This window comes from Ammospiza nelsoni, chromosome Z (genome assembly GCF_027579445.1).
Source record: "Ammospiza nelsoni isolate bAmmNel1 chromosome Z, bAmmNel1.pri, whole genome shotgun sequence".
In the NCBI taxonomy this organism is placed as follows: domain Eukaryota; kingdom Metazoa; phylum Chordata; class Aves; order Passeriformes; family Passerellidae; genus Ammospiza; species Ammospiza nelsoni.
In genome coordinates, this window is record NC_080669.1 from 40806266 (window position 1) to 40831153 (window position 24888).

At 36.3% G+C, this 24888-nt stretch overlaps 1 protein-coding gene across 1 annotated transcript in view; it reads left to right on the top strand.

Moving 5' to 3' along the window:
• Nucleotides 1-24888, top strand: part of PTPRD (protein tyrosine phosphatase receptor type D) — a 358636-nt gene that overhangs the window by 215734 nt on the left and 118014 nt on the right. The window contains exons 5-12 of the mRNA XM_059491826.1: nt 1928-2116; nt 5894-6004; nt 9444-9713; nt 10432-11013; nt 18094-18227; nt 18568-18712; nt 21976-22281; nt 23292-23485. Coding sequence (XP_059347809.1) covers nt 1928-2116; nt 5894-6004; nt 9444-9713; nt 10432-11013; nt 18094-18227; nt 18568-18712; nt 21976-22281; nt 23292-23485 — 1931 coding nt within the window. The remainder of the gene's footprint in view (nt 1-1927; nt 2117-5893; nt 6005-9443; nt 9714-10431; nt 11014-18093; nt 18228-18567; nt 18713-21975; nt 22282-23291; nt 23486-24888) is intronic.

A 24888-nucleotide genomic window follows, 5' to 3' on the forward strand; every position in this document is an offset into this window, starting at 1 on the left:
GGGGTCATTCCAAATAATAATAGAGACTTAGTGGAAAACAAATTGAGGCTTATCCTGGGAAGAAAGACAGGATATTTGTGGATGAAAAGTTTGATATGACCCTGCAATGTATACTCGTTGCTCAGAAAGCCAATCTTATCCTGGACTGCATCAGAGGCATGTCTAGGAGGTGAGGGGATATACTTATACCTTTCTATTCTTTTGTTGTGAGACTCCCACCTGGAGTACTGTGTCCAGGTCTGGAGCCTCCAACAGAAGAAAGACTTTGATTAGTTAGAATGAGTCCATTAGATAGCCACAAGTTGATGAGAGGTCTGAAATACCTCTTCTACAAAGAAGAGCTGAGAGAGTTGGGGCTGTTCAGCCGAGAAAGGATAAAGCTCTGGTGGCCTCATTGTGCTTTCCAGTACCTAAAGGGGCAGTACAAGAAGGCTGGAGAGGAGCTTTTCAAAAGGGATAGGAAATTTTTCCTAAGCTGAAGGAGAGTAGGTTTTGATTAGATCTTAAGAAGAAAAGCTTTACTCTGAGGATGGTGAGGCACTGAAATAGGTTGCTCAGACAGGTTGTGGATCCCCCATCTCTGAAGGTGTACAAGACCAGGTTGGATGTATCTCTGAGTAATTTGGTCTAGTGGAAGAGATTTCTGTCCATCGCAGAGGAGTTGAATGTAGATTTTGTTTAAGGTCCTAAATCATTCTGTTATTCTGTGGTTATCTATGTGCACTTGTATTGCAAGCAGTTAAGTAGCTCATGAGCAACATCATACCCCAGGAACTACAAAGATCTGTAGGCTGTGTTTGCTGTACATATTTTCAGAAAAGTCAGAAGACTTACCTGATATCTTTGAAAATGTGGCACTTCTTAACTAAAGAGAGTTAATGTTGAACAATTTCTCCTGTTAGTTTTATCCCCTAATCAATTGCATGTCAGTAATGATTAGTTAAGACGTTAAATAAAATGTGGCTTATAGTGAGTGTTTATCCTCTTTGGTTATTTTTGATTTTAGTTTTTGAATGGAATTATAATTTTTCAGTAAAAATATTTTTGCCATTGCAGTGGAAATGAGTAGCATGATTTTTTATTTCAAACAGGTTATTTTAGCTATGCAAACTTGATTTCTGAGAATTTTCCTGATCCTACCGGGCTTTCAGTGTTACTTGCTAGCAGGTGTCACATTATGAAGGCCAATTACTCTTGTGCAATATTTTTTAATATTTCAGTATTAACCACACTAGCATGAGGATTTGGGGCTGTATCTGAGTATTTTAATAGACCCTGTTGTATCTATTCAATATCATTGCGAGTTTCGTGCCACTTTAACTTTGCTGTCCGCACAGCTGCAATGTTTAGAATTTCTCGGTGTTTTGCAGTCCTATAAGGCATTCATCTTTGCAGCACTCCCCTGTAGCAGTAAAGCACTATCAAGTCCATCTGTAGGATGGACAATCAAAGCACAGGGGCAATAGATGTTAAACAACAGCAGATAAGTAATAATGATAGAAGCAAGAAACATAACCTATGTCTTCTGAGTTAGCGGCCAGATCTTACACTGCACAGTGATCCTTCCTTGTATACTTCTCTGGTATAAAGAGGAGTTTTCCTTAAGGTTGGTAGATTTGATAATGGTAACTTGATATTTCATGTAAAATAGTAGGGCCTCTTGCAAGAAGGGCAACATCAGTGTTGTGTGGTACCTCATTATGGGTCCAGTGATTGCCTGCTAACTAGTGTATTTCGTATGATTTTATAATTATAAAGATTATAGACATTTTTAATTAACTTTTTCTTTTGAATCAGCATTTTGATCAATTGTTTGTTGTTTATAAATAATTAGGTGATCACTAAATGTTAAGCAGGATGATTCGGGCTTTCATGCAGCACTGTACATCTGAAATTAAATCCCTCAATTTATAAATTTCTTTTTCAGAGGATCAAATTCCTCGAGGTTTTCCAACCATTGATATGGGCCCACAGCTGAAGGTGGTTGAACGAACTCGTACAGCTACCATGTTGTGTGCAGCCAGTGGCAATCCTGATCCTGAAATAACTTGGTTCAAAGATTTCTTACCTGTTGACACAAGCAACAACAATGGCCGCATCAAGCAGCTACGCTCAGGTAAGGTCTTGTTTCCACCAACGCCCAGAGTTGTTCTCTCTCACTTTTTCTTTCTTTTCTTTCTCTTCCTTTTTTAAAAATATTTTATTTATAGGTAATAATTTCTCTTTCCCCTCTCCTTTTCTGTGTTACTGAGTGTGTTGTCCATGTCTGTGATGTTGTCATAGCTTTCTATAGAGTCTGTCTCTATGTGTTTTGCAGCTTCTGTTTACTCCACATTGCTCACTGCTGTGACTGTATTTTTTGATAATTTTTTTCTTTACTGCTTTCTGCAGTACTTGATGGATCCATTTTCTCCTCTTTCTTTCTTCTTTCCTTTTAATTTTTTTTAACAAATTTATTTCAACATTGGACTTCATTCAGAAATTGCAAGGAGTACCAATGGTTATATTCATCAAAACCAAAACCTGCATTAGACACTTCAATTAAAATCTAAAATGTGTTTATTGCTGTCTTTTCCACATTTGACTTCACCAAAGATTAGCCAGTTTGGACACATCTTCTTTCCTCTCACAAATACATAAAACACAGTACTTCTTCCCATGCAGATTTATACCTGAAAAAAAAAAAAAAAGGGAAATGAAATCTTTGGGAAATCTATGGAACAAACTTGGGGGTTTTTTGCTGGCTGAGCATTTTTCCAACACATTTAGCCACAGTAGTGTGCGTCCACGCTAAAGCTTTATGAATCCTATATTTTCTGGATCTACAGAAGTCTGCTTTTGGTGTAGATTCCAGCTTTTGCTGCTCTTTCTCTCTCTTTGCCCCTTGCACCTTCCTAGCAGTTCTCTTTACTCTCCTCCTGCCTTAGTTTATTCTTTTGCTCTCTTTAGATTAAAAACAAAACAAAACAAAACCAGAAACAGACAAACAAATCTCTAAATTTATCGAGTTTAATGCTTATCCCAAAATAAGATCAGATCATTGATCACTGGGATATAATGAGCTTTTTTCTTCAACAATTGTAGTAGTTATCGTTGTAGAATCTAAGTTGTTTAATCACGTGTCTTCCCAGAATTCTCAGCTTTTGACCTGTCCTGTGATGTTAAATCGTCTTGTTAACCTACTTTTTGCTTGTTGTCAGCAGAACTGTGTAAATTAACCTTCTGTTAATGTAAATTAAGATTTTTTTTCACATGTGACATAGATGATTTAGTATATAAAGCTTTAACTGAAAACTTTGTACCAAATTATAAGGAATATAATAATATTTTTATGCTGTCTTTCTTCTCTCCGTATTTAAATCTCCAGAATCTATTGGTAAGTGCTTAGTTCTGAAGCGCACTTCACCCCCACTAATTTCCATATTCAGAATATTATGATTATGATTATGATAATTATTATATGATTAGTATTATTATTCTTAAAATGCATGGCATGCATTTTACTAACAGTCAGTGTAGTCACCAGACCCCTATAGTGGCGCACACGCACACCTCCACAGAAATGTTGTCTTATCAGTCATAGCAACACCTAAAAGAAACAGTACACATGTATCACAAAGATCTAGAACAGTAAATGCCGTAATCCAGCCTAAACTGCAGTGTTTGTTTTGAGATAGACTTCAGTATATCCTCTTTTTATATATATATAGATCTATATATATATATATTTAAATAGAATTTCCAATATTTTCCTAAAATATGTCATAAGTACAGTTTTGTAAAGTTTCCTTTAAGTATTTGAGGCATATTTGATACATTTCTAACCCTATATAACCGAACGTCTAAGAACTCAGATGCTACTCTGAGAATGGCAGTGCAGCCAATTATAGCCTTTTTGCCCTTTGTGGTACAATGCAATTTGCTTTTATAACCTGATAATACTATCTAATATATTCCTGTTTTAACAGTATAGTAATTCAAGTTTCTCTTAAGACCTTATTTAATTCTGTAAATCTAATTTGATTCTTCTTCCAAAGCCCTAGCCTCCTTCTTCTCGTACTAATGCTTCTTCTTTCTAATCTTATTTGCATTCATATTATCCACCCAGGTGGTACACCAATAAGAGGTAAGAGTGCTGAACTAACGTTCACAGAATGATCTTACTCATTCTTTCTGTCCTTTCATCACTCTCATCTTTGTCCTGTTTTTGGTTTTGTTTTGTTTTGTTTTCCATAAGGAAAAAACAAAATAAAATAAAAACCATGGAAATGTCCATCATCTGATTTTCTTTTTCCTTTGTCCTCCTGTTTGGTTATGATCAGTGACTCTCATATTGTGACCTTTCTTTCTTCACGTTGCCTTTTCCTTTCCCCTTTTCATTTGTTCATTTAAAAAAAAAAAAAAAAAAAAAAAAAAAAAAAAAGTGATATGCTTCAAAGAAAGCATATCCAGGTCTCCTGGCCATAGCCCAGTCACAGCGTACCATTTGTCCCTCTTTTTTCTTTTTCTTTTTCTTCTTCTTCTTCTCTTTTTTCTACTTCTTCTTTTTCTTCTTTTTTCTTTTTCTTCTTTTTTTTTCTTCTTTTTTTCCTTCCTCTTTTTTTTTTTTGTCCAACTGGAGCAAAAAAAGATCATTTTTTTTTCTTCCTTAGCTGTTCTTTTCCTGGACCAAAGCCAAGATGGTCTGGAGAACAGTAGCAGACATGCAGAAGACAACATGGACTATCTTCTTTTTGTCTTATCTTTCATAAAAGGTTTTTGGTTTTGTTCTTCTTCAATCCTTTTTTTTTCTTTAACTTCATAAAATTGAAAATTATGTATCCCCTCCCTAAAGAATTACAGAAGTGGTTTTTTTTCCTTTTATTGTGGTTTTGCCTTTTTTTTTTTTTTTTTTTTTTTTTTTTGGTTGTTGTAGTTTTCTTTTTTTTGGAATTCTCTCACCTCTGGATTTTTGGATCTTCTAATCTACAGGCTTTGGAAATGAAAGGTTACTGACTCATTATTCTTGGTGGTATGTGGTATTGTTGGTTTTTGATTCTCTAGCAAAACTGTTTACTTCTTTTGTAATTCTTGTTTTATATTTTTCTTGGGTTTTGTGACACCACACTGCTAATCCCACTTGTGGATTTTGATGGGTGTCTCAGGAGGGGCCCTCCTATGGTCCTCAGCAGTGGTTGGTTGGTTCTTCCTTGTTGGCGTAGACCATGCTTTTGAAACTTTTTTGTCTTCTAATTCAACTGCTCTTTGTTTTTCAGCAAACGTACTTTAAGATTGTAAGTTGCGGAAAACGGTCTTTCTTTTCTTATCAATCTGCATGTCTTAAAGGAGTTTTATTTCTTTAAAATAATATTTTGATAATTGTAAATGACTAATACAATTTCTTTTTTTTCACTTCAAGCAGCCTTTTTGTTCTTGCTGCGCATTTTTGGCTTTCTTCAGCAGAAGATTTCTTGAAGTCTGTCCTGCTTTTTTATGAGTACCACCTTTTGTGCTACTTTTGTTACTAGATTGAAACAATTAAATAAAAAATAAAAAACTATAATGACCCAACTATTTAATCTCTATTGTTTTATTAAAAGCCATTCTTCCTTGAAGCAGTCTCACCCATCTTCATTTAATGGCTTAGGAAATAGTATTGTTTAGACAGGGTTTTGTTGTGTTTTTTTTTGCCAAATGCTGATTGTTTTCCTGTGCTAGCACTGATGATGTGAAAAAAATAATCTCTGTTTTTTTCATTGCATCATTTTCTGTCTGTGCACCTTAGCAAGAAAATGAATCGACGTTGAGTGGACCTTCGCATACAAGCTTTTCATATTGTTGAGAGGTGTATTATTATGGATGTAAAAAGCCTTCTCTGACCCTCTTTTTGGCAATGTATTTTATATTCATACAGGTGCCCTCCAAATTGAACTGAGTGAAGAATCTGACCAAGGCAAATATGAGTGTGTTGCAACCAACAGTGCGGGTACACGCTATTCTGCCCCTGCCAATCTATATGTCAGAGGTAGGAATGACATAACCCTGGCATCCACTGTTCATGCAGGTTCAGGGCTAAGATACTCTCAGGATCTGTACAGTAACCACTGTAATGACCAAAATGCCATGGTAAATGTACCAATTGTAAAGCTAATTTTAAACTGTGGAGGAAAGGCTTGGGGTTTATTTTGTTCTTTTAAAGCACTCTTGAGTCCAGTCTATCCTGTGGGTTAAGGTTTGTAAGTATATTTATATTTTTGCATTTTAACTTTATTTTTTTTCCTGCATTAAGTTAAATTGTGCTTTGCATTTATTTTCTTGTATTTGTTTTGTTTTATTTTGCATTTCTTTTCAAACTACTGAAGTGACTGCTCTGTGTGCCACTAATCAGCTGAGTGTAACCCCGGGGCATTGAGGTGTATGCCTACCTGACCTCTGCTGTCTAACTGCAAAGGAAAGGCTTCTAACATTATAACTTTATGTATGCAGAGCACAACTGTATTTTCTTCTTTTCTCTTTCTTCTTAATATATATGTATGTGTATATATTTTTTTTTAGTGTAGACTTGTAAGTGAAGTGTAGTCCTTTAGAATGATAAGGGTCAATTGGCTATATTATTTTAAGAAATTGCCTTTGTGTATGACAGGTATCACTAATAATAAAACCATTATCTTCTTCTGTATGGTGGTAAAAATGGTTATTAACATATTGAATTTTCTTTTTGATTCACCTAGAAAGAAGGGCTTTGTTTCAGGCAGTATTTCCTACGTCTGATTGATGTAGATTTCTGTAAAACAAAGCCTATTACATACATACATACATATGTGTGTATATATATATGTGTGTGTGTGTGTGTGTCTATTATATAAGGGGATGGGCGGGGGAAATAGGAATGAAAATATAAACAGCTTAAACCTTACAGTAGGATGGATGACCTTACAGAAAAAGCCTAGCCTGATTTTGAAATTTTTTTTTAGAGCTGATTTTTCTATCAACCTGATGCGTTTTCATATGGTGTTACTCTTTTGGCTAATTAAAAAAGAAAAAGAAAGGAAAACCTTTCATAGTTATAACATCTGTAGAAATTTATTTGATCTTTTATTTTCTTTCTCTTCTCCTCCAACATACTGACTCTCCTGTACTGCATGAGGCATGTATACCTTTATATCCAAAGGAAAATTTCAAAATTATGCTAGCTATTGTTTCCGTTGTAGCTGTGGAAAATGCTAACTTTTCAAGATGAGGTAGGAAGGTTTAATTAGAGCAAGTAGAGATGTTCAAGTAGCAGTTGAAAGCCTTGATATGGCCTTTTTACTCTCTCTGTGTTTCCCTTGTTTTTCTCCTTTCCTCATTTCATTGTGTTCTGCATCAAACCCCCTACATCCCTCAGAGCTGCGAGAAGGTTGGTGTGTTTTTTACTTTTTACCCACCTTACAAAACTATTAATTAAACCAATAACAAAGAATACAAATGAAATGAATGTAGCTGCATTGTGGCATTTTTTAAGTTAATGTTATGTTTAAGCGGAGAATGCTCTGGTCATGGCTTTTGATGAGTGCTGGTATCTAACTGTTGTGCATGACACGAGAGAATGAACCTGGATGCATGGCAATCTCTTTAGCTTTTAATACTAACGTCTACTAAACTTGGTCAGTGTTCCTGCTTTTCTTCCCTTTTAATTTCTTGTTCACACTGATGCCTGCTTTTCAAGGAATGGTTTCAGTAGTTGCTTTTCCAAATAGCCCACGCATGAAGACTAAACTCTCCTTTGTCTATAAGGATTTTGTGCAATACAAGAAGTTGCTCATTGCTTGCTGTTTGCTTTGTGTGGCCTCTGTGAACTGGCTGTTTACGGATGTTTTGCTCTCTGCTTGTTCCCCTTCTGCCTGTCATTCACTCATGAGGCCATTGCAGTAAGCCCCTTCTGAATCCATAGAGGATCACGGAAATTTAATCAAGCCTGGAGGAAAGGTTTCAGATTAATATAGTTTTCCTGTTGATTTTTTGGGGTTTTTTTTGTTTTCAAACTCACTTATAGTCTTATTTTACTTCTAACTTTTTTGCTGAATTAAAACTGTGTTTAATGATTAGCCTCTATTAAGGCCAAATAAATACAGTTTCGAGTACACCATCCAATGAAAGGCCTAAATATAAGCCTACCTCTCTCAGCTACCTCTGTCACTTCCACCTCCTACACACATGTGCACACCACTGAGAATATTTGAAGCAGGAACACTGATCTGTTATTGCCTGGTAATTTTCTCGGTGTTGTGTTTGTTTAAATATTAACTACTCTGTTAGTGAAATGTCCTGCTATGTGTTTAAGGTTGCCACCCCTTTCTATCAATACAGAAATGTCTAATATTATTAATCCTTATTTTGCTTTCCCTAAACTGTGAGCATAGTGGAATACTGAATGTTAAATATTCTGCTATTTCCCCAGTTGCTCTTCCTAGCAGTTGCTTTTTAACCACCTAAATTTAATCTAAGTTCCTTCTCCCTCAAATGCTATGCTCCTCTTAAACTCCTGTATCTGTCAGCCTATCCTATTTCCATCGCTTTCAAGTTTCTTTTCCTCACCCAATGGGTTTTTTGTGTTGTTTTCTCTCTGCAGATTTTACTCAGACATTTCCCTAAGCATGACTCTCTACAGTTTCTGTCATTTGCTTGCCTGCATGACCAAATCCAGTACCTTGTACTGGCTTTGCCTAGTTTCTTTCTGTGACTCTGTCTCTTTTTCTATCCGTCTCTCTCTCTCTCAATATATATATGTATATGTATATTTATATACATTTGTATATATGTATACATATGTGTGTGTATATATATATATATATATTTGAATCTGTGCGCAATTCTATTTTTTTTCTATGTTTGTTTCAGTGTTAGTGTGAGGTCTTGAGGCTGCATCTACTTTGAGTCTGAAAGCAAATGAAATTGCACTTTCAATTTATTCTAGGCAGTGTGTTCCAGGACTGTGATGTGACGATGTGGCGTAGCACATTTATTCACATCAGCTGGAAGCATGCAGCATTGAAGTTGGTGATCAACTCAAGCATGCTGTTGACCTTCCAGTTTTCTTCTGTGCATATATATATGTATCAGCATAAAAAAAATGCATATATATATGTGCGCTTGTGTGTGTGCGTGCACGTGTGCGTGTATATCTTTTGCATGGTGTTTGTGTATTGTTAGTATGTAGTTAGTTACATGTGGGGCCCTAGCAGGTCTGAATCAGCCTTTGTATGAATGTGCCTAATAATATCCTCAAATAAATACAGAATAAATCATACTGTGTGCAGACAAAATTCTTGTTTAATCTCTTATTTCTCTTATATATATTTTCTGGCAGACTGGAATAAACGCTAAAATAATAAATCGTGTCTGTACACTGCATGCTGTCCTTATGCAAGACTCAGTTTCCTTTTTTGTATATGTTATTACCTTTTTTTTGTGTTTTGTTCCAGTTCGAAGGGTCCCACCGAGGTTCTCTATACCCCCAACAAATCATGAGATCATGCCTGGCGGGAGTGTAAATATCACCTGTGTTGCGGTGGGATCACCAATGCCATATGTGAAATGGATGCTAGGAGCAGAAGACTTGACACCTGAGGATGATATGCCAATAGGGAGAAACGTCCTTGAGCTTAATGATGTCAGACAGTCTGCAAACTATACTTGCGTTGCTATGTCTACCCTTGGTGTTATAGAAGCAATAGCACAGATAACTGTCAAAGGTATATCTCAAGCACATTTATTTGGACACAGTTCTGTCTTCTGTTTCATTCGTTCTGAGCAAACATATTACACTGAAAGTTCTAAATGCCACTTGCCCTCTTACATCAAGAGGGTAAATCTTCTAACCACTCACTAGCATAAGACAAAATACAGGTTCAGACAGCAGTAATAATCACTAATTGAATAATTAATATTTATTAAAATAAGTTAGTCATAATTTTCCATTACTCTTCTGTGTCTAGCTCCCAGCCTTTATTTCAGTTAAAGAAATTATCTTGAAATGTTGTGTTTCTTTATCAACAGCAGGAACCTTTGAGAACCAGTCATGTGATTTTTAGAATTGCTGGGTGTCCAAGTATCATATTCACTGAGTAATTGAAAACAAGAGGTTCAAAAAATATCTGAAAATTCAGTTGTAATTGTGAATTGCCTTTCTATAAGATTCCTCTTCTGGTTATGGATTTATTACAAAAGTCAGTATCATTAATTTTCATGACAAATTAACTGCATTGGACAGAACGTGAAGATTTTCCAATAGATTTTGGAGGAAATCGTAATTAACAAAAGCTTGCTCTGAACAGATTACTCCTTCTTTCCATTTTGTCTTCCCGTTTATTTTTGTTTTGTTCTTAGTTACTGTTTGTAAGCTTTTTTATTCTAATAAAGAACGTCTACTGTTACATAGTGCTAACTGTATTTTTTGTTATGTGTATTTAGCCTTACCCAAACCTCCTGGAACACCTGTGGTGACAGAAAGCACAGCAACTAGCATAACGTTGACTTGGGATTCTGGAAACCCTGAGCCAGTTTCGTACTACATAATCCAACACAAACCCAAAAACTCAGAGGAGCCATATAAAGAAATTGATGGGGTGGCCACAACACGTTACAGCGTGGCTGGCCTAAGCCCATATTCAGAGTACGAATTTCGGGTAGTTGCTGTAAATAACATTGGGCGAGGGCCCCCCAGCGAGCCTGTGTCAACAAGGACTTCGGAGCAAGCACCTTCAAGTGCTCCCCGCAATGTACAGGCCCGTATGCTGAGCTCCACCACCATTCTGGTACAGTGGGAAGAGCCCGAGGAACCTAATGGGCAAATTCAAGGTTACAGAGTTTATTACACCATGGACCCCACTCAACATGTCAACAGTTGGATGAAGCACAATGTGGCTGACAGCCATATTACCACTATTGGGAATCTGGTACCCCAGAAAACATACTCTGTGAAGGTTCTTGCTTTTACTTCTGTTGGGGATGGACCACTTTCTAGTGACATTCAAGTCATCACTCAAACAGGAGGTAAGCTAGCAATGAGCAGAATTTGTGAGAGAGACTTTCAGTTTAAAATGTTGCAAAAATACTACCCCCCAGGTATAGCCAGTTTACTCAGGCAGTTTTTGCAGATAACCTTTCTCAATTCCACAGTGCAGGTTATCTTTTCAGAGTGGAAATTACCCCATCATGCTTTCTTTTTTCACCAATGTCAAGAACTTTATCTGCAGTGGAACTGAAATCTCAGGGAGATCTTCATTCTGGGGGAGGCCAAATCTTACGGCTTTTGTTTGGCAGTGCTCTGTGCACTAAACCTACTTCTCAGTAATTATTCCTAGCTTGTTTTGAGATGTTAGTTGTGGGTTTTGGTGGGTTTTCTTCAGGCGACATGCGGTTCTCCTATGCCGAACCACTCTAGGGAATGTTGCTTTTGGAAATTTAAAATGTATGTGTACTGCATATGTATTCAAATAGTTGGTAAAGATTCTGAGAACACAGAAAACATGAGAGCAATGAATACAACAAATCTTTGTGTACGTTCAAGCAAGTAGGTTTTTACACTTTGGATTTATAAGTCAAATCAAAGCTGCCCCAACAAAACGCATACCATAGGGTCACTATTTTTTGTTTATGTTTGCAGTTAGGTTGTTTTGTTTCTGTTCAAGAACTTTTAGGTCCATGAATTAGTTTTACTAGTAAAGGACAAGCAAGCACAGTAAAAAATGTGGCAGAAAAGTTTTTATGAAATCTAAAGTGAGAAGCTCTGGTAGAGTTACGCTGCACAAAGTGTTTTATTGTAGCAATAAGAAATAAAAGGTCCTTTTGTCTAGCAGTTTAGAGAAGGCTGTATGAAGTACTACTGTGGGTCAGTGATTTCCTAGAAATATATAATAGTACTTGAATTTTTTAGTACAGGAAAGTTTCCTGTTGCAGAATTTAGCATCCCTCCAATTCTTAAAAACAGATCTCTAAAGTATAACTGTAGACAGTTATGTTTCATCCACTTTCTACTTCTGCATTTTACCAACATGCATTTAATAAAGACAGAAATTGATGTATTGTCCTGGAATCATTCTAGGTGTTGTGTTGCACAAAGATCTAGATGTTACCCTTTGCAGTATCTCAGCTAAGTAACAAAGTTACGAAATTTGCACATGCAATTGTCAATATATGCACCACAGTTTACTTTTGGCATTTGCAACCATTTTCAGAGAGCTAGTTTTTATATTGACATCTGACTTCTGATTGAATCCACCTTCATGAGGCTTTTCCAGAAGAAGGTTTAGTGAGCTCCTTATCTGTATTTTCACTCTCAGCTACAAACCTCTTAGATTAGCAAGTGTCTGACAGTGGCTTCCTCAGTGAAGGATGAAGGAATCAAAATAATGAGCGCTGAGGCTCAGCTGGACTGGCACAAGTTACATTACTTTCTGAGGTCACTTCAGAGAAGTAAGCACATCCATCTGTTTCTGATTACTGTTTCAATCTGAAGAAATTACAACAACATTAACAGTGCTGGAGTGTTTCTCAGTACATTATTTCAATGTTTAATTGTGACTATATTAAAGAAATTGAAAGAAAACAAAGAATGGGACATACAGGAAGCATATTTAAGCACTGATACTTTTACTTTAAATACAGATATTTTAAGTCCTAAAAGAGATAGAAAAAGTCTAGTGAACTTTTCCAGTTCAGGGTATGGTTAAAAACTAGGATTTGCCCATCTCTCTATCCAGTATTTTCTCTTCAGTGAACATCATAGAAAAAAATGCCCTCCTTGCCCTTCTCTTCCAATTTGCTTTTATGTACATCTGAATATGATTGTTTTAGTTAAAATCTCTCAAGATTAAACACATTCCAAATATTAAAGCGAATATAAAGTGCCATTTAAGGTCAGGGAAAATGGATTTAATGGAAACATTTTAAAAGAGTTAAGGTAGGAATGGGATGCTGATTACATTTGCTTGTTTTATTTTAAACAAATAAGCCTGCCATTATATATATATTTAGCTTAACCCTCACTTTGGGGATATTAGAGCATATGTAAAAGAAAATGTTGCTGACAAGTGTGACTTACAGGCTCTATTAGATGGGTCAGAGTTTTCCTGCCTTTAAGTGTATTCTGATCTTTGGAGAGAGATTATAAAAATGACTAATTTGTTCTTAAAAATAGTGTTCAGAGGAATTTTTATTTTTTTAGTATAGCAGAATTACTCTTTTGAAATGGGTGTATGAATGGCTTCTTTCTTTGCAGATCAGCTGAAACTCTGCTGGTAGTGAAATTTAGATTTTTAATTAAAATATTGACTGGGAGCATGTAGTTTGAAGGGAAGTGAAGGATATATTTTTCAGACAACCAGACACTGAAAAAAAACCCCAAAAATTTCAGTTGTGGTGTTCAGTATTTTTCTTAAGCATTTGAAGGCAAAGCCATGTCATATTGCCAGTTGTTTTCAGCAGTGCTTTCTTTATGGTAAAAAGACCCAATTTTAACAGATTCTGTAATCAGAAAAGAGCTGTGGAGCTGAGCCTTTTGAGCAAAAGGAAACCAATTCCAAAATTTCAGAAAACCTTTACTCCACATTTTGGGCCAAAGGATTAAAATCTGTTCAGGATGGAGTCAGGATTGGTCTGTTACATAGGTTAATTGACTTACCAAATTTTAGAATAAAGGAAGATTGATATAAGTTTTAGGGTGATACTTCTTTTGGTTTTGTTTTTGTTTCTGTTCTTGTTCCTGTTCTTGTTCTTGGTCTTGGTCTTGTTCCTGTTTTTGTTTTTTTTTTACTTTGTTAGAAAACAAAATTTGTTTGCATCCAGTTTAGCTGCTCAGGACGCACTTTTCATAACTCCTTTCTGGGCTTAAACTGGTTGTAAGAAACATCATTTATTCTGTGTGTACCAAGAAAATTTAGAGTTTTGAACTGTCTCAGTTTGGGTATTCATTTAATTTTTAACCTGCAAAGAGAGGAGAGCTAGTAAAGGAATTAAGTGAATCTTGTTTTTCTTCTGAGCTTAGATAGAAAGGCAGGAGAGAGTACACAAGGTCTATTGGATAGTGAATTACTGGAAAAAGAGCTAGGGGAAAAAATTAATAAATATTCAAGGAAGTGAATGTGTACCTGTTAGCATATGTTTCAGTGGAAAAAATTTAAAACACAAAACATATTAGTTTTAAATGAAGGATTCTCCATTATTTGAAAACTGAGGTTTATTATAATTATTATAGGGTAATGCTCTGAACATAGGAAGAAGGACAGTAATGAGAAGCTCAAGTATCTGACTTGCAGGGCACATAAATGGAGCCTTAGATTCAACAAAATTAATGTTTCTGGAGCTCTTGTGGTAAAAGAAGATTAGAAGTTCAGAGAAGGTGTTGGTAGCAAGGAAGTACTGTTCTGAAGTAGTGTTGTAGTAAGCTAGCTACTTTACCAGATATTTAATTTTTTTTCATGAGCACATGGATGGGGAGACCTGATGTCTCTGAAACCCTGTAGTCCTAGCCTGCTGTCTTTTGCAGCATTTCATGAAATGGACTTCCACATGAAAAGAGTTGAGAGCATGTACCTAGAAACTCAGAAAGCAAGAAAGCAGGTGGGAGAAATTTAGGGTTGACAGGAACCTCTGGAGATCATCCAGTCCAACTCCTCTGCCAAGGTAGGGTCACCTGGAGCAGGTGACAGAGGAAGATGGCCAGGTGGGTTTTGAGTGTCTCCAGAGAGGGAAACACCACAACCTGCCTGGGCAGCCTGTTCCAGTGCTCTGCCACCCTCTATATGAGGAAGCTCTTCCTCAGGTTGAGGAGAAATTTCTTGTGGTTTAATATATGGCCATTTCATCATCCTCTCTGTGGGCACCAGTGGAAAGAATCTGGCCTCATCCTTGTGACATCCCCCTTTGAGATACCTACATATATTGATGCTGAGGTGGGGTATAGGATAGCTTTTTAACTGACTTATATTTTAAAACTTCCCTCAAGGGACATTTGTTCCCTCAAGGGACGTTTCTGGTCAGGTAGAAAAGACTATTTCAGCTTTTGAATAACTCCCCTACTATCAATGCACAGGTAACTTTTGTTAAGTGTTGTAGTCTCTATTTTACTTCATTGAAATGCTAACAAGATGAGTTCAGTAATGAGAATCTTACCTTCACACACTGATAATTTATCTCTTCACTGTGTTCTTTAGTCATTCAGACAGGACCAGGTGGACTCTGTCTTTAAGACTCTCTGACACGTTTATTTTATTCTCAGGGCTCCCACTATGTCAGTTAGAGATAATATTTGAAAAAAGTGATTTATGGATTTCTGACTATTTTTCAGATAATATACTATGCTTCTTTAAAACCTGAAATGTATAGTAGTTAATTATTTTGGGTGCGGTGGTTTTGTTTGATACTGCAAACCTCAGGTACCTTCAGACTCATTAGAAGAGATTATTTCAGTTGTAGCAGAGACAGGGAGAACACAGTGCACATATTATTTTGTATGTTACACTGGGCACTTTTTATTTTGTATGTTAGCCATTTTATTTTTTAATTATATTCTATTAGGACTTGTTTTTCAAAAAATATGTATATTATTTACAAAGCAAAAACTCTGGAGCACAGTAGGTCTTCAGTTGTAAAAGTTCCTCTGTAGAGTTTCATGTTTCTTTCAGAGAAATCAGAAGCATAAACTCTTGGTCCCTTTAGGTTCCCTACTGATTGCAAATTCTCTTGATCAATCTATCGTCCTTTGCGAAGCTGGTTTCTTATTGAACTCACTGAATTTTACTTTGGTACTGGGTTCATACCAGAGCTTATTGGCAATAAGGTGTGTTTAGTTTCTGTTATTTTGGTTTTGTTTTCTTTCTTTGTCATCTTCTCTTATCTGTTTGGAGCAATGCAGACTTCCCTGTCACCTTTTTCTTCTGTCAGTGTTTACAGCATCAGAGTTGTCTTAACTGTGATTAAAAAATCCAAGGGGAGATTAAATTTGAAAGCAAGATATTATTTTGACAAACAGCATTTGGAAAAGTCCAGTCAGCTTGTATTATAAAATGCTTGAGAATTGCAGACCCAAGATGACAAAGCGTTTGAGCTTTTCTAAAAGGAATACTTGGAGAGTGAGGGTCTTAAAACATGTAGAGAGTCAGGAAATACCCTTAGTTCTCCATCTGCTGCCATATTTATCACAACAGATGGTACCAGCTTTCATATGAGTCACTTGACTGATCATTTACTATTACTGCCTGGCTGTGTTCTACAATTCATGTATCCATACATTAAGCACAGATCATAGCATTACAGGACAACCAGGCTGGCAGGATGATTATCTGAGGAGGTGTCCAGCCACAGCCACTGCCCAGAGCAGGCTCAGCTCTGGGGTCAGACTGAGCTTCTTAGGGCTTCACCCACTTGATGTGTAAAACGTCCCAGGGCTGGTATGGTCCAACCTCCTTAGGCCCTGGCTGCATTTCTGCATTTTCCTGAGCCTCACATGTTTTCAGCTTGTGCCACTGCCTCTCACCTGCCACACTCTGTGAAAAGCCTGGCTACATCTCTTCCACTCCTTCTGTCACTGCTGGGTGTGCTGTTGAGAGCTGTCCATTCTCCCAGCTGGACCATCGCCAGCCCTGCAGCCTGTCCTTGCAAAATTAGAATCTGTCACAAACACTTAGTTGATGTTTCCTCTAATGGCTCCCCATGCTTTGGGATCATTTCCTCTTTGCACTTTGCAGGACCCAGGCAGTGTTCTCTTTTGAGACCAGACACCTTTTAGAAAAGCATCTAATTAGTCCTGTCCCTTTTCATTCCTGTAAAAGAGTTGGTCTCCTTTGTCTCTCTCATTCATTAATAAAGTCCATTCAGGAGCTGGAAGAATATGCAACTCATGTATAAAGGTTCTATTTGTTGAAAGCTAGATATCAAATCTGCACCAGAATACCCAAGGGCAGTGTTCTCCTCAAATTGGTATTCTGTAGAAGTCTGGGGAAGATAAAAATGAAAATACCAAATTATTTTAACAGTTAACTCTCTGAAGTTTTTAGGTCTTTTACTGTATTAAAAGAACATACTTGTAATGCTGTCTTAGAATTCTGATAAATGTTTGTGTAACCATCATTATTGTCACATCCTACTTCTTACACCTGTTCTCAGTTTGTTATAAGAAGTACATCTATTTATTTTTCCCCTGAAAAAATGAGAGCATCTCACATTTTATTCTTGAACAGCTAGAAATGCTGTGGAAAACTGTTTCATGCCTTATCAATGGCACTATTAATTGAAAGTAATGTTTTAGAACTTGGGTGCCAAAACTATTGTACACAATCCAATGATATAGTTATGTTTTCCTGTCTTTTCATAGTCAACCTTATAATTTGCTTCACATTTGAAGAAGCAAATTAGGATAACATTTAGTGTGGATAATTCCTGTGACCATTGCACAAGATACAGCCACAGAGAATGTTATTGACTAGTGCAGTCAAAAGTGCATTATGCTTCTTGCAATTAGAAAGTGTTGTCGCTCTATTCTTATATTCTTATTATACCAGTCATTAAGGGTGGAAATACTTCACTTAATGAGAAATTAGCTGAATGTCTCTTCAGTAGGTTATAACTACTTCAGGTTAAACAAGCGGGTTTTTTATGAGGATATCATCTTAAAGATCAGGATGTGTTTACTGTCTTTCATTTATGAGCTGAGAAAAAAAATTTAATGTCTGGAAATGCATGTAAGAGTTTTAACACTTTATTCTAGACTATTTCAGCTAATCATGTGTTGTATTAGCTTTTTCTCATACAGCACATATATATAGATGTATATATTTGCCATTTCACATATAGGTTATTAGATTGGTGGTATTCATCACCAGACATCTCTTCAATTATATTTCAGTTCATTTGTTTGAAATCCTTGATAATTTTTAACAGGTGAATTAAATGTATCATTTTACTTTTTCTGTGCTTAGATAATTTTGTTTCATAGTTCTGTGAATACATTTGTTTAAGTTCAGTAAGATAAATAAAATTGATACTGCATGCCATATTCGGATAACGTTTTAAAACATTTGAAAATATTTAAGTATCCAAGTAAATAATTTGCAACACTGCTCAACTTTTCTTTAGTACCTGGTCAACCATTGAACTTCAAAGCAGAACCTGAGTCTGAAACGAGCATACTGCTTTCCTGGACACCTCCACGGTCTGATACCATTTCCAGCTATGAACTGGTTTACAAAGATGGAGAGCATGGGGAGGAAGTAAGTGGCAAGATTGTACATCTTTTAAGTCATCCTTAATAAGTTGGACATAAAATACGGCAATGGTTTAAATTTCATATTTTAGTAACTTATTTCAGTGAAAATGCTTTGATATTTAGGTTTGTTAAGCTGAGCAGTTAGCCTGGTGACAGACTTAACGTGTGTAAACAGCAGAAAATGTTCAGTTTTGGTTTTGTTTAGTTTGGTTTTGTTCTGCTTTATTTTCTTGAGTTTTATTTTTTCTGTGTGGTTTTATCCCAGTACAAAAGCATACAGGCAACATAGGGAAATCAGAGTCTCTGAATACTAATCAAGACATTCCCTTTTAATCTACATTTAGCAACGGGTTTCCACTGAACCTACTACATCGTATCGCCTGCAAGGCTTAAGGCCGAACAGCCTGTACTTGTTCCGCCTAGCTGCACGGTCTCCTCAAGGCCTGGGTGCCTCAACAGCAGAAATCTCAGCCAGAACCATGCAGTCAAGTAGGTGTCTTTCCTTTAAATATTTATTCTCTTTGTTTCTATTAATCTCAGTAGCCCAGGTAGACAGAAACAGAGAAAAAAAGCAAAATATGATATTCATGTTGCTTGATACAGCAAAAGAATGCTTAAAATATGAAGTTCTGAGGTGTATCAACTTTATATATGAGTGGCTTTTACACAGTTTCAAAAAGCAACCCAAATAAACTTGTGCCTAAGGAGGCAATATAATGTTGGCATAAGGAAATTTTATTTTATAATAAGGTGAAATGTTGTATCATGCAGTAGATGTACATTAATAGAAGTCCTTAACCAATAAAGTTCCACATTCCTACTCTGCACACTTCTTAGGTTGTCTCTGCAGCATCTCCCTAAAGTGCAAACATTTGGATCAAAAAAGTGCAAAGAAGTGGATCAGGTGGAATACTTCAGACTGTAACAGATATTTCTTACCAACTCTTCTGTAGTATCTTATTCTGATTTTGTTAAATTTTCTTAATCTAGGCTTTTTATGATGTTCAGTCACTTCTACCTTGGGATATAAAAATTTGTCAGGAACTTGTATATTCACCTTAAAACATTTAAATTAAGACTTAACTAAAACAATCAGCTATGATGTCCAGAAGGACTATTCTTGCCTGAGAAGTTAGGTTTTCCTGACAGTTTGCATTACAGTGTGTCATTGAAAAACTTAGTGCAATGCTATTTGTATTTGTTTTAAATTAAATTCCCTGTTCTTAAAGTAGGATAATTCAAAACAGAAAATTCAGTTTCTAGTTGACATTAGTCTTTTTATTTTGCAGTCATGACAGGTGTTTGCACTATCATTCCTTGTTAGTGTTATGTATTAATATCAATTAGTGTGACTGGAGACACAGTGCGGCTCACCTTTAAGCAAAGCTAAATGTATTTCTGAAGCATTTCTAGGGCACTTGGAATAAGCACAAAAAAGCACATGTAACACAGTTAGTTTTAGATATAGTAGCAAGGCAATTTTCCAGTTTAGTAATTCAGAATGAATAATTTGATTAAGAAATAGGTATATATTTATTCTGGGATCCATTTCAACATTTAGAGTGGTCATTATCCTTTATTGAGTGAAGATTGCTTAGACTGCATACAAAACAAACATCTAGGAGCCAAGGCTCTGTGTTCCTTACATAAGCACATTGCTGTTTTCTCTTCTTGCATATAAGAATATGTTATGTATCTCAGCCTCGTGTCTTCAGATGGTAGCAAAATCCCGTTGATTTCAGTGGTCAGATCCAAGTTATTTGCTGTAAAGATGACATTTGTTTTTTAAAAATGTGCAGTTAAGAAAGATATATATGCGTTGATAAAACTGGTTAAAATAAGCCTTCAAATTAGCCTCAGTTACATAAGTGCAATATTTTGCATTTTCAGAGTATAATGGATTAAAAATTAATAAACTTCTGTGATTTTATTAGCAATATTCACCAGAGTGTGCCACTGCCTTTCATCTTTGTATCAGAGGGAGATGCTGCAGGGATTTATTTCTTTTTTGTAAGACCCTTAAGGGACATTTTACATGTGTTTCACTTCCTGCACAAGTTAATGGTAGAAGGGGATCCATTTCTTTTGAGTAGCTGAGTACTGAATTAGTCTATAAAAATAACCCAAAAAGTGTTAATTCTCATCTGCTCTTCCCTCCACCTCCTCTACTTAATTGAAATTCTAGTAAATTCCCTCCTATCTTCCCTTTGGAGGAGCAGTGTACCATACTGAGTAAAAAGCCATTGATCCCTGTAGAAAGAGCTGTAGGGAACCGAAGGATACATGTGTAAATGCAGTAGGTCACAGCAGGGTCCTAGGCCTTCTCTGTTGTTTTAATTTTGTTTGATGTGACTATTGTAAGTACGTATAAGTATCCATTTGTTCCTTTTTTCCCTTAGAAACTGAAAGAAAAGGTGGAGAGGGGGATGTAGAGGGGAAAAAAGATCTTGCACACAACATTTATATTTTTCTTACAAGACAGGAGGCAGAAATAGGAAAGGAGTTCACATCCCCTCCTTCTGCTAGTGAGTTTGAATTATGGCTCCTTTTTTGGTGCTCTGAATGATCTGTTAGTAAGCATAGATTTTGGTAAGTCAAAGTGCGTTTAAGCAGATAAATGCATACCTAACTTTCAGTACTAGATTTGCCTCGCTGAAAGCAGTAGAATGACATGCATGCTTAGATGCTCTGAAGCTTGGGGAAGGTAAATACGGTAACGTACTCATTTGAGAACAAATGAGTAAAGGTGAAATTTCTGCTCTGGAAAACTGGTGTTGCTGACAGGAGATGAAACAAAGTCAGAAACTCACATTCTGAGGTGTCAAGCTTATAACCTCACTTTGTAAAATGAATGCCTGCTTTCTTTACGTGTTGTTTGGGGTAGATTTTTTTTCTTTTCTGTAGAAATAATATACATTACTGGTAGGATTAATTCTTTGCTAGCAAAGGTGTCTCCAAGAGGAGTTAAAAAAATAAAACTGACAGCTGATCTAGGGTAAGTACAAGTTACAGTCAGAATCAACAAGCCTGTCACTTTTTCCTGGTAGGTAAATCTTTGACTAAGACTTTCGTCATCTTCTATGGACTGCATGCTCATAGTATGTTAGTTACAGTAAATGTTTCAGTAAATGCTTTCAATTTGAATGTAATTTATGGTTGAACTTGTGTCAGGCAGACTCATTAAAAAAAACAAAAAAAATAGTAATTTGTTTATGAGAGTGGAAAGGCTGCAAAAATGGCAACCTATGGAGCAATTTCTAGCAATTATTGCAAGTTTTTAGGAGCTCTGTTAAAGATTTTCTGTCTTAAGGAAAGTAAAGCCACTTGAAGGGGATGTCAAAATTTGTAAGTAAATACATGTCACATGTTATTTACATTGTTACAGCTTGCACTAATTGCAAGGATTGCAAAGATAGATCTGTAGTCATAGAGGTATCACGTTTTTGTTTTATTTCAAGAAGATTTTTAATTACAGGTAGGTAATATTATTTTGAGGCTTCATTTTCATATATTTCCCCTACATCCTTTTTCACCATTAAGTTGACCTGTTCATTTTCAGTTTCTTCATGTTAATAAGCCAAGGCGCATACGATTATCTGACGTTCTGCTTTTTTGAGTTTCTACTTTTTTTGTTTAATTATTATTTTCATTTGGTTCTCTTTTATTTATTTTTATTTTTTCTTTTTGTTCATTTTTTTCAATCACTTCTATCCTTCCACTCAAATCCTCCTTTAACCCACTACTGAAATTAGAGCCATCAGCTCCTCCTCAAGACATTAGTTGCACAAGCCCCAGCTCCACTAGCATTTTGGTAAGTTGGAAACCTCCGCCGGTGGAAAAACAGAACGGCATTATCACTGCATACTCCATCAAGTACATTGGAATTGATGGAGAAGATGTCAAGCCCCATGAAATTTTGGGAATTTCCTCGGACAGTACCCAGTACCTTTTGGAACAGCTGGAAAAGTGGACTGAGTACCGGATCTCTGTGACTGCTCACACTGATGTTGGACCTGGCCCAGAGAGCTTAGCAGTATTGATTCGGACAGATGAAGATGGTATGTTGCCTCCACTACATCAGTTTGCACCTCTATGACTCTGTCATCTGCTGTCTTTCGTATAGGCTAACCGTAATTTTTTCTGCTCTTTTTTTTTTTTTTTTTTCCCCGAATATAACCAGATATTTTCACCCTTTGAGCTTTTTATTCAAAGACTGTTCTTTCTACACCGTTTTTCTATTTGGTATTTTTGTATTTTTTTAATCAGAAAATTTTTTTGCAAGTGACATGAATCTGCTGCTCCTTTGAGCCCATATGTATCCTTCTTGCTCTCCTCCTTTAATGAAAAATAACTCCTAGGGAAAAAACTTCCTGCCTTTTCCTTGATTTTACAGTCATTGCCATCTTTAAACAGTTATGTATATAAACTTTTTTTCGGGTCTTGGTTTTTTGGTTGTTTGTTTTTGGTTTTTTTAGCTGCTTTCTTCTTCCATATTGTGCTTTTTGATTTGAGGTTTTTTTGGGTTGTGTTTTTTTTTTTTTGTTCTTTTTTTTGGGTTTTGTTTTTTGATCTTGGAAAACTGATGCTCCACACATTTTCTTTTCTTCCATTCTTGAAAGTGACAGAAGACAGCCTTGTAATCAGCCTCCTTTTTATCCTGAGGAAAAAACAAACCAAAATAAAACGTAGAACTTGAAAAACAAAAAAAAGGGCAACTTTTTTTTTAATCTTTTGTGGTTTTGTTATTATTATAGTATTATTATTTCAATGATTAAAATCTCTCTTTGTACTATAATGCTTTGAATCTCAAAGCATCTTCCTTGGCTTTTGTACATTTTTACATGTTTTTCTATTTCTCTAATACTCCTTTTTCTTCCATTTTTTGCATCAGTCATGTTTTTTGATCTTTTCACTGAAAGGTAGAGCAGATTTGTTGAGCATCCTCATTTGCTGAATGATTTGTATTCTTCAAAGACAACATAGTGAGTCTGCTCTTTCTTTAAAAAAGCGACAGGCATGGGTGGGACAGGTGGCTGTAATTCTCTTCTGTCCAATGATGTTGTTCCAGTTCCTAGTGGTCCTCCTCGCAAAGTCGAGGTGGAGGCTGTCAACTCCACTGCTGTTAAAGTGTCGTGGCGCTCGCCTGTGCCCAATAAGCAGCACGGCCAGATACGAGGCTACCAGGTGCACTATGTGAGGATGGAGAACGGAGAGCCAAAGGGCCAGCCCATGCTGAAGGACATCATGCTGGTGGATGCACAGGTAACTGGGACACTCCCTTCTTCCCTGGGTCACAGCAAAAACATTTCATGTACCTACGTTGTTGAGGGTCTTTTTTCTTTCTGTTGAACAGTCTACCAGCCAGCGTTTTCTGTGTCTATTTCCAAAACTTTTTTTTTCAGAACACTTGCATTTAAAGGTTCTTGGGCCAAAACAAGACACTTTCTTCTCTGTTGATCTGCAGCTAAATGCTAGGCTGTGTCATTGTTCTGATTCTGTTAAATCTTAAGAGACTTAACATGCCCTCTGAAGTTCTAAAGCATCAGGGTGATCTGATCCAGAGTTAGTGTAGTAAACTGTGCATGGCCTGATCCACCCATCTCCTATTTCAGTGTTTCAGTGGAGAGTCTAGGATCATTAGGAGCCTGTGTTAGCCTGTTATTACAGTGTTTCTCTGATTGCATGGAGAATCTCTCTTTCTCTCCTGTACGCACCTTACTATGCAGTTCACAATAAATTAATGTTCTTAATGTAACTTTAGAAACCACTGAGGTATTATATTTTCCATTATTCATATCAGGAGCTTCAATAAAATGAGGAACTTAGTTTGAATAGGTATGTGGTTATTTATATTGCAAAATTTCCCATCTATTTTAGAAATTATGAGAATATGAGATAATGAAAACATCCAGTTTAAAAAGCTTCTCAAACTAGGATTTTACTGATTGAGTTATACCAGCACTATGTAAAAATTAAGATTTACAAAGCTCCTGACACTGACGGGGTCATCCTGTGGGAAACTGTTATGCATTACGCGTCTCACTGCTAGCTCACAGTTTATGACTGGATTGACTGGAAATAAAAAGAAATTATTAACCTAAATTAAAGAGTAAAATCTGTTTTGTAAGCATTTTACATGGTTAACAAATAGGGCTTTACCTTTTTTTTTCTTCAGTTTTGGTTCTGAATTTCAGATTTCCGGAGACCTCTTTGGAGAACAGGTCTCTTACACCTGCATTTTGCTCTTGACCCTAATTGCTAAATACTATGTCTGTTTCTGGAGGACTTTGCTGCCAGTACTTACTTTCTTATTTTGGAAAACATGGTGTTCTTGCAGTTTAAATTCAGTGGAGACAAAGATGAAAGTAGATCAGGAAGTGGGAAGGGAAGGAACATACTGGTGTGCTTTGGTTCTCTTCTTTTCGCAAATTGTTGCTTTCAGCCTCTTTTTGGTAGGGGATTAAAATGATTTTAAACACTAGAAGGTCATTAACTGGAGACTAGATGAGATATCGCAGTCCAGATATCATAAAGGCAAAAGTTGTATTTTTTCTTTTGTCAAGTATGGCTTTGACCAGCCCACTTGCCACTGTTTCAGGAATGATAGTTAACTCCTTTCTCTTCCCACCACTCCTTCCTGCCTGTAGTACTTCTGTGATACATGT